Source organism: Nannospalax galili, unplaced genomic scaffold, assembly GCF_000622305.1.
Source record: "Nannospalax galili isolate Female #2095 unplaced genomic scaffold, S.galili_v1.0 scaffold833, whole genome shotgun sequence".
Lineage (NCBI taxonomy): Eukaryota > Metazoa > Chordata > Mammalia > Rodentia > Spalacidae > Nannospalax > Nannospalax galili.
In genome coordinates this window covers 911,249-920,937 of record NW_008333374.1, presented here as the reverse complement: position 1 = coordinate 920,937, position 9,689 = coordinate 911,249, and the positions used below count along the sequence as shown (strand labels likewise).

Sequence of the window (9,689 nt, the reverse complement as noted above, 5' to 3'; positions counted from 1 at the left end):
TTCCTACCCGGCAGGGGCCCTAACCATTCTACTCAGTCTCTATGTCCCATTGCCCAAGATCCACACCTTGACTTCTGCTGATAACTTCACCCTTGAGCGGCTAAGGTCATATGACAGGACAAAGGGCCTCAGGATGCTGCTCAGGGACTGGGGACTAGATCTGGCCCCATTTTCCCATGGCTGAGGGTGGGTATTTCCTAGGTCTCAAGTCCTACCATAGAAACAGATGCATCTAGGCTCTGCCATCATATCCAAACGTCTTGTGGTCCAGGCCATGAGATGCCAGTCCAGTCTTAGGCTCTTTGCAGCCTGTTCCTGACACCACCTCCCTCTGATGACTGATGGATCCCACGTTTCCTCCATGTTCCCACCTGGACCCAGCATTAAGGAGGCTGCTGGATCAGTTACCAATCCCATTCCCGGATCTCTAATGTGGTCTGACCTTTCTCACACCCAGTGTGTGGTCCTATAAACTTCTAGGACTGCTGTGTGAGGAGGCCTGGGGCAACAGTGGGGATGAGCTCTGGAAAGACATGAAACCAAATGCTCTGAGTCACCCTGAACCAGGCTGCAGCCAGAGGACATATCTGCCACACTGCATCAGCTCAACATGGCACCTGCCCCCCTTCCCTAACACTTTTCTTGCTGGAGCCACTGCAACCTTTACATTCGTAAACACAACAGACATTTGGGCCTTGCTTTTTTTCTCCCCTTGGCCTGTCAGATGGTTTCTATCCCTCCTTCAAAAACAGAAACTCCCAATGGCTTAATCTTGGGACCCCTCCCTAAGTCCTCTTTTTTTTTGCGGGGGGGGGCGGTGTCTTACACTGTAGCCCATCTGGATTTCAATTTGTAATCCTCCTGCCTCAGCCTCCTGGGTACTGGGACTATAAGTGTGAGCCACCATGCCTGCAAGGCCCTGGTTTCTGCTCCTATTTAAAGCTTCTAGTCATTTCTATTATCCACTAGCCATTCTCTGCCCCCACACTTAAGAGTCCCACACTGACCACAGCATCCTTCCCAGGCATGCCCGGCTTTGTGGTCCTGAGTTAGGGCAGCTGTGTGGACTCCCTCCCCTGGCCAGGGCCTGGGGTCTCACTCTGGACAGTCCCTTCAAGGTCGCTTGACTCTGAAACCCGTGACTTCAATCCATGTCTCTGTCACCCAGCCCCTTTTCCTTTTTCCCAGCTGTCCATGGTCTAAACTGGTCCTGGCCCACCCAGACTGCCCCTGGCTTCTCCCTGAGTTCCCAGCATTAGTCTCCCCCTCTGTTCCATCCTCCTCAAACAGCACAGAAAGATCTTCCTGAAGTCCAAACCTAACCCTCCCTTCCCCTGCACAGACTCCTCCATGGTTTCCCGTCAGCATTGATCAGGTGAAAGCCTGAGTCACTCAACATAAAGGTCCTGACTCTGCTCACCCCTTTGATCTCAGCTCTACCACAGCAGCCCCCGCTTGCCTGGTAATATTAAACCCTTGCTTATGTTGTGCTCTCCACCTGGAACTACTTTCCTTCGGTTCTCTGCCCAGTGATCTCCTTCAGATGTCTCCCTTAGAGCACATACCTTCTTCTCCGGGAAGCCTTCCCTGACTACACCCCAGGTTGTGGCAGGTACCTCTTCTGGGCTACCCTGGCCCCTGGGCTTCCCTCATCCCCCCTGCTCTCTCTGGGCTACAGCTATCTGAAAGCATACTTCCCACTAGACTTCAGGATGCAGGGCTGTTTGAGTCACTGAGTTCTAGGAATGCCTATATGGACACCCATAGAGCATCTGTTGTTTGATTGGATGACCATCCAGGGGACCCCAGGCTGAAGTGCAGGGGGATTATCTTTCCTTGGAGAAGTATTCCTCAGTGCCAGCCTCCTGTAGCATCCCCCCAGACTCCACAGACACAAATAAGGGCAAGCTTAGAAAAATAGGACTTTCTTGTTGTGCCCCAGTGCCCCTGACACCCTCCCCATCAGAGTTTTAAAAACCGTGAGCAATTTGGTGAGTCTGAGGCCAGGTCCCGTTGGGTGTCCAGATCCTGCTGTCCTTAGGGCCAGAGGTGCCATAGAGGTGGATGTCCACCCAACTAGGGTCCCGCAGGTTCATGGCTGGGCCCCCAGGGCTCACAGTCCAATTGGACCACGGTATGGGCCCTGGATACAGCAGGTTCAGGGGCAGGTGCTGTGGGTGCTGGGCCTAGGGCGCCATTGGTCTGGGAGCAAACGCTGCTGACAGGTGCAGTGGCTTTGGCCTTGCCTGGTGGCTGGCCGCCGTGCACCTTGTAGCGCAAAAGCAGCACGAAGATGAAGACCAGTACCGAGGCCACGATGACGCCTCCCAGGGCGATGATCATGGTACCACCCAGGAAGGGTGCATGGGGCGCAGCACATGGTCGCAGTGCGGGCTCTGTGGAGAAGCGGGAGCAGCCTACAGGCCGTGTGGCTGTCAGCCCAGTGGCACTGTCCTCGTAGACGGCAAGCAAACACAGATCATAGGTACGGCCTGATGCCAGGTCAGTCAACAGGAACGAGCGACTGTCCGCTGGAATCATCCTGGAGGGGCAGGAGGAAAGGTCAGGTCTGTAGCTGCCCAGCACCCACCCTTTGCCCTTGACCACACTGAAGGGTGTCGTCGTCCCCCGCCACTAGGTTCCCTGCAGTTGGTTGCCTCATTTCACCCTAGCCCAGAGTTCCCTCTAACAAGCACCCTGATTTCCTTTACTTAACAGCTAACTGATACCCCTCTAGTGGGTTGGCCAATTTCACTTTAGCTCACCCACCTGTCACCCAAGCCCCCCATTTTGCTCTCCTGTGGGTCCCACACCCCATTTCTCTGAGGCCCACTGCCTGAGTTCTTTCATTCCTATCATAATATTTATTCCCAATGGCCTAATTCTTGTCTTGCATCAGCCCCTAACTTTCTTCAAGTCCAAAGTTCAATTTCTAGCTAGCTTCCTGGCCCAGTTCTGCCCCAGTCCTTTGCCCCTCACCACTTAAGATCCCTCCCACTCTCCACAAGACAACCTGCTCAGTTCACTGCCCCAGCCTGCTCTAACCCCAACTGATTTCTACCCGCTCCTCAGTCTTGCTATGTAGCCCAGGCTGTCTGTCCTGTAACTTGTGATCCTGCTGCCTCAGCCTCCAGAATGCATTCTGACACCACACCTACCCAACCCTCCCTTCTTCCCAACCTCCCAGCAGGTTTTCCTCCAAACCCTCCCTCCATACCCTTCCAACTCCTGACTAACTTTATTTCATTTGTTTTGAGACAGGGTCTCACATAGTTTAGGCTCGATTCGTAGCCGAGGCTGGCCTGGAACTCCCGATCCTCCTTCCTCCAACTCCCAAGTTCAGGTGTTATAGGCATGCACCCACTTCTCTCCAGCCTCTAATTTCCCTTGTCCAGCTGTTTGACTTTCCTCTAGTGTGTAGCTGAATCTTCTCTAACCTAACTACCCAATTTCCCTGAACTTCTGCTGCCTGATTCCTGCCAAAAATTTCCCCCTAGCATCGTTGCCTTATTATAATTATCATCATATCTATAGTGTTTTCCAGGGAGCCCGCTCATGTGAATCACCACCACTCATTTCTTTTTCTCCCTGTTGCCTTACTTCTTTCGCGATCCATCTCTTCTTTTTTTTTAAATCTCTGTTGCTTGGTTTCTCTTAAGCCTTAACTGCCCCCCTCCCCCTTTTTAGCTGTTTTGAGTCAGGTTCTGGCTATGCAATAGCTCAGGCTGACCTGGAACACTCTGTCCTCCTGCCTCAGCCTCCCCAGTGCTGGGATTAAGGTGTGAGCCGCTACACCCAGCTTCCACTCTCTTTTACCCTTACCACCCAGTTCCACTGTATCTCTTTTTTCTCCTGATGGAGATTTAACCTAAACTGCTTTAGTGACAATGGAACAAGGAAGTCTGTGATCTCCGGTGATAGGACGACCATCTCTGAGACAGTGTTTGTTGGCGTCCCACCAGGCAAGGAGACCCAGGCTTGTGTGATGGTCTTTCATGCAATCTCCTGAATAATGCTGTCTCAAAAAAAGAAGTTGAAAAGCCTGGCATGGTGGCACCCACTTTTAATCTCAACTCTCGGGAGGTAGATGCAGGTGGATCTCTGTGAGATCAAGGCCAGCCTGGTCTACATAGCAAGTTCCAGGACAGCTGGGGCTATAGGGAGACCCTGTCTCAAATCTACCCCCAACCCCCGCCCCCAAAAGGAGCGGAAACATCAAGTAAAATGGTCCATGCCTGTAATTCTGGCATTGGGAAGGTGGAGGCAGGAGGATCAGCTCAATATCATTCTTGGTTAGATAGCCAGTTCCTGGCCAGCCTGGGCTACATAAGACCCCCAGTAACAACAACAGGAAGAAGCAGGATCAGGGCTGAAAAGCTCTCTTGAGATCTTGATGTGTGGGCCTAGGGAAACAGAGGGGTCCAGGTTTGCAAAGTATTGACCCAACCCTTGGGAAGCCAAGTTCTTTCAGTCAGTTTGGGGCTACACTCTAGGGCCAGTCTGACAGTGAGGACAGGGAGCCATCCATAGCTGCCTATGCCAACCATCACCACTTCTGGTCACTTGTGGTCACAGCAGATGGACCAAGTGCTGTCTGTCTGGCTTGGGGACAGAGGTTATACTGACTCGCCTTTTGGAGTATGTAAATTCCTTGTTTTGTGTTTGCAACTATGGGAGAGAGAAGGAAAGCCCTAAACTTGGGATTTCTGCTCACATATCAGGTAGATTAGGCTTTGGCCTGTTTGTCTGAGACAAGATCTCATTATATAGCCCAGGCTGGCCTTGAACTTGCCATCCTCCTGTCTCAGGGTTCTTGAGTGCTAGAAGACAGACAGACAGGCACCGACACATCTGACCTAGGTTAGATCTGATTTAGTGAACCACAAATTTAGATGTCACCCTAATTAGAACTCTGACACATAGGGCTCACACTGCATGAACCTGAAGCCTAATCTCTATTTAACCTCCTCCTCCCAATTTTCCGTTTAACCTCTGCTCTCAGTGCCTTGTAATAGCTACTTCATTTCTCCCTCCAGCCTCCTCTTTCTGAGACAGTGTCTTGCTATGTATCTCTGGCCAGGCTCAAACTCCCTATGTAGACCAGGCTAGTCTTGAACTTAACACAATCCTCCTGCTTCTGACTTTCGTTAATCACTTTTCCCCCCTTGTAGCCTGGCTTATATCAAGGAATTTTCTGAAAAACCTGGTTTTTACTGCTAAAATCTGTTTTTAGCCTCTGGTCCCTCCCCTATACCTCATTAACTCTGGGAGGGAAATAGTGCTGGGAATGGAACCCAGGGCCTTGTGTATGCTAAGCAAGCACTCTATCTCTGAGCTATACCGCCACCCCCATTAGCCATTAACTTCTTATTCTTCTGGCCTGGTTGTTTTTATTTCTTGCTGCCTAATTTTCTTTGTAAGTTTATCCCCATTTACTCTGGCTGCCTTCTTTCTTTTTTACCTTTGCAGCCAGACTTTACTGAGTGACAGTGTTAGCCTGGAAGCCCGCTTATTCAAACATTTGCTGTCTCATTTCCTTTCAGCACTGCCTTCACATTTTTTACCCTTTCTGCTTGATTCTGGTTATCCTCACTGCCTGATTTCTTTTGCCTTCACTTTCTGGTTTCCTTTGTAATCTGTAGCATTATTTCTCTGGTGTGCTCCACTATGGGGTGTTCACAGGCAGACCCACTTCGTTCCCCTACCCAAGCTTCCCCACTGCTCCTGCACCTGTAGACAAGGATGTCGTCTGCTGAGCTGTTGTACTGGATCTGGTACATGCGGATGCCTGGGATAGGCCGCTGATCTGGCCACTGGATAAGAGCAGCTGTGGCTCCATGTTCAGTCACTTGGATGCCACGATCAGTAGGGGCCACGGTGTCGGCCACTTTGGCGGAGGATGAGGCAGCGGAGGGCGGAGTGAGGGCATCAGGATCCCCGTCCCGCGGGGGGTCACAGCTGGTGCTATTGGCTAGCTGGGGGGGTGGAGGGGGACCCACGGTCAGCTCAACAGCAGCCGTGGCCTCACCAGCAGCATTGGCTGCAATGCAAGTAAAGATTCCGCCATCTCCTGGCTCGGTGACCAACAGCTCCAATGTCCCATTAGGAAAGGCACGAGCACGGCTCGAGTTGCCCAGCAGTCGGCCCTGAGGTGACACCCAACGCACTCGGGGCTCTGGGTCCCCTACTGCCCGGCAGCGCAGGGCAGCTGGCCGACCGGCAGGCACTGCCAGGGGTGGTGAACGGTGGGTTACCACTGGTGGTTCACACACGAACTCCTCCTCACCCACAGCCCAGAAGTAGCGGCCTCCTAGAGCAGGGGGCGAAGCACAGGCCTCGAGGTCATCTTCTCGAGCCAGGCGTCGTAGCCACACCAGCTCACAGTTGCAATGCAGTGGGTTTCCCCCAAAAGCCAGCACCAGCGCAGAGGCCGGTGAACCCCGGGGCCGAGCCAGCAGTGGCAGACGTGAAAAGAGTGGGTCGGGAGGGATGGTGGTCAGACGGTTGGAGGTCATGTCCAGCCGTGCCAACTTGTGCAGGCGGGAAAAGGCGCCAGCAGGCACTGAAGCCAACAAGTTGTGGTCAAGTCCTAAAGTGTTGACATTGCCCAGGCGACCCAAAGCCTCCCAAGGCAGCTGCTCAAGGTTGTTGTAGGAGAGGTCCAGGTCCTCCAAGGTCTCTGCACAGTCATCCAGGGCACCAGCTGCTAGGGCTGCCAGCTGGTTGTTGCTCAGGATAAGGTGGCGCAGGTTGACCAGGCCACGCAGCTGACCCTCGCCCAGCGAGGTCAGCCTGTTGCCATCTAGGTGCAGGGCGCGCAGGGCACGGAGGTCGGCGAAGGCGCCAGCTGCCACGTGGCGGATGGTGTTCCGAGACAGGCTCAGGTGCAGCAGGCCCGTCATGTTGGCCAGGTCACGACGACGCACAGCCGCAATGAAGTTGTCTGCCAGGCGCAGCTCAGCAGCCCGGCGATCCAGTGAGGGTGGCACAAACAGGAGGCCCGCCCCTGGGCACAGCACACTTAGGGGGAGTGACTGGGTCTGGCAGCGGCAGCGGCGGGGACAGGGGCTGGATGTGGCTGGCTGGGGTGGAGACGAGGCAGGGGCCAGCGGTAGCAGGCAAAGAAGCAATGGGAGGACGGCCATTGCGGGCAGGGTTGGCCTGTAGGGAAGAAGGGAGGTGTTAGGGCTGGCTGGGGCCAGAGGAAAAGCCCTTGGAGGGGTTGGGGGTGATCTGAAACCAGGAGAGATGGACATAATGGGTTCAAAGAAGTGGAGACAGCTGGGTGTAGTGGCACGCACCTTTAATCCCAGTATGCAGGAGGCAGAAGAGAGGCAGGTGAATCTCTGAGTTTGAGGCCAGCCTGGTCTACATAGTGAGTTCCAAGCCAGCAGCAACAAAACAAAACAAAACAACAAAAACCCCCAAAGAAGTAGAGATGGTCAGAAAGGAAGGTCAGACACCATTTAGAGCGAGAAGATGGTCAGAGATGTGTCATGAAGGCACAGAGGGAGGAGGCATGAATGATGATGGTCAGAGGAAAGAGAGTTGGCTAGAGATGGGAAGCCAAGAGGAGAGCTCGTTGAGATGCGGAGGAGGAAAGCTAGGAGGCTTTAGACATGGTCAAAGATGGTCACAGACAGGAGGGGTGGGTGTGTGGGTGGTAGGGATGATGAGAAAGGTGAAAAGGTGAGCCAAAGAGAGGGGAGAGGGTCAGAGGTGGTCCATCCAAGAGAGAGGAAAAAGGGATCACATCTGGTCAAGAACCAGTGAGGGGACCAGAGGGAGCAAAAAGGAGAGCTATATCAAAACCAGTAGGGAACCAGGGCAGTTGGTCAGGGTGACAGGTGTGCGGAGGGGGTCATCAAAGGAAGAGAGGTAGTCAAGGTGGAAATGGTCAAAGATGGTCAGATGGTGGTAGACTGAAAGTTAGGATCAGGGGTAGGAGGAGGGAAAGAGAGATGGTGGACTGTGGGCAGAGAGGAAAGGTGCACAGAGGAAGCCAGAAAGCAAAGATGGGCTGGGTGGCTGAGGGAAGAGGGTAGAGATGTTAAACATGGCTGGAAATAGTCACAGACCCAGCCTAGGAGCTAGGGGGTGGACAGAGGGTGAGGGAGTTAGTGGAAGATGGTCAGACGGACAGTGACAGAGATGTCACTGGTGAGAGAGACCACAGACAGATGTGGCTGGAGAAAGGACCTGTGGACAGGGGTATCAAAGCTGGTCAAAGAGGAAAGGTGAACAGAAACGGTCACTGAGAGGAGAGATGGAGAAAGGGGGCCAGCCGTGGGCCAGAGAGAGGACTGGAGATGCTCAGATGGACAGATGCTAAGAAGTTGGAAGGGCGGTGGCATCAGGTCTGGAAATGCCATCAACTGGGGCTAAAGAGGTCAGAGACAGGCAGAGTTGACCCATGCCCCATGTGTCTAGTGAGTGTTAGAGCAGACCTATGGGACAGTGTCTTTTTCCAAGGGAAATCCAAAAAATTCCCAAAGGGCACCTGGCCCTCACCTTCCACCTGTAGCCCAAGGCTCCCCACCCCCACCCTCAAATCCCTCCCCACCAAGGATGTCTTTCAGTGGCCTTACCTGAGCTGGAAACCACCCAGGGAGCAGAGTCCTCAGGCTCCAAGGGGGTCAGAGGTCAGGACTCTGGAGGGGGCATCTGGTCATGCCTTCCCTGTCACAAAGGCTTGTACAGAGAGGGACTGTCCTGTCTCAGGTCAAATCTGTAGTTATAGAATCTGCAAACCTTGATGCTCCTGGTCCCATACCACTAAATTTTGGTCTCTAGGTCCGGTTTTAAAGACAAAGGTCCCAGGGGTTGTTTAGTATCAATCTCTTCCAGCACCAGTCTTGAGATGCTAAAAAGCCTAATGGGGAAGTTTAAAGTCTGAGTCCCAAGTCCAGTCCTGGAATCCAGTATTAGGATCCTGTTCCGATACTAGGGTGCCGAGTCAAGATTTGGAGGTCTCTAACCCCAGATTTCAGCATTCAGGTATACACCAAGGACCTCAGGCCCAAAGTCGGGTTCAGGCCCCTTGAAATCCCAGGGTTCAGATCTGGGAATTGGAGGCCTAAATTCCAGGGCTTAGCTCCCAATTAGTGGGGTCCAGGGTATAGAATTGGGCATTTGCTTCCAGATCTCAAGGTATCAGTCAGACAATTCAGAGTTCAGCTCCAAATTTGGGGCTTTAGATAGAAAATCTTGGGGGGTCCCAGCTCCAAATCTTGGGGTCCATGCTCCAAAATCGTGAGATTCGGTTTCCAAATCTTGGGGTCCCAGGAACGGATGTCAGAATTCCAGCCTCAGATATTGATGTTCAAGGTCCAGGTCTTAGGATTCCAAGGCAGGATCTCGGGGTGCTGGTCCTAGATCGTGGTCCCACGCTCGGGTGTCAGGTTCTCTAGATCCAATCGCCGGGTGCAAGCCCCTGATGCCGGGGTGTGGGCCAAGGGTCCGGGGTGGCAGTGGCGCACCTGGCTTCCCGGCCTTCGGAAGGAGACTAGCCCAGAAGGACGGGGTCCGCTGCGGAGGGTAGGGGAGCAGCCAGGCAGCCCCAGGGCCGGGGTGGGGCGAGGCCTGGGCGCGGACGGACGGACGGACAGACTGACAGGGCCACGCGGGGACCCGGGCACCGCAGCGCAGGCGGGGGCGCAGGGGGGAGGGGCCGCGCTCAGAGACCCCTC

The 9,689-nt window shown here is 53.8% G+C and overlaps 1 protein-coding gene across 1 annotated transcript; it reads right to left on the bottom strand.

Moving 5' to 3' along the window:
• Positions 1–1,904: 1,904 nt before the first annotated feature.
• Positions 1,905–9,683, bottom strand: Lrfn3 (leucine rich repeat and fibronectin type III domain containing 3). The gene is made up of 3 exons (XM_008828060.2): positions 8,589–9,683; positions 5,731–7,161; positions 1,905–2,542 (listed from the first exon to the last, which is right to left on the bottom strand). The coding sequence occupies exons 2-3, from the start codon at positions 7,143–7,145 to the stop codon at positions 2,077–2,079; spliced, it is 1,881 nt and encodes a 626-aa protein (XP_008826282.1). The 5' UTR covers positions 7,146–7,161; positions 8,589–9,683; the 3' UTR covers positions 1,905–2,076.
• Between the last annotated feature and the right edge of the window lie 6 nt (positions 9,684–9,689).

Bases quoted from the DNA above. Each gene is read 5' to 3' on its own strand.
- Lrfn3 (XM_008828060.2), bottom strand. From the start codon at position 7,145: ATGGCCGTCCTCCCATTGCTTCTTTGCCTGCTACCGCTGGCCCCTGCC. The intron at 2,543-5,730 runs GTGCAGGAGCAG...CTGCCCCTCCAG, and splicing joins GACGACATCCTTGTCTACAG to GATGATTCCAGCGGACAGTC.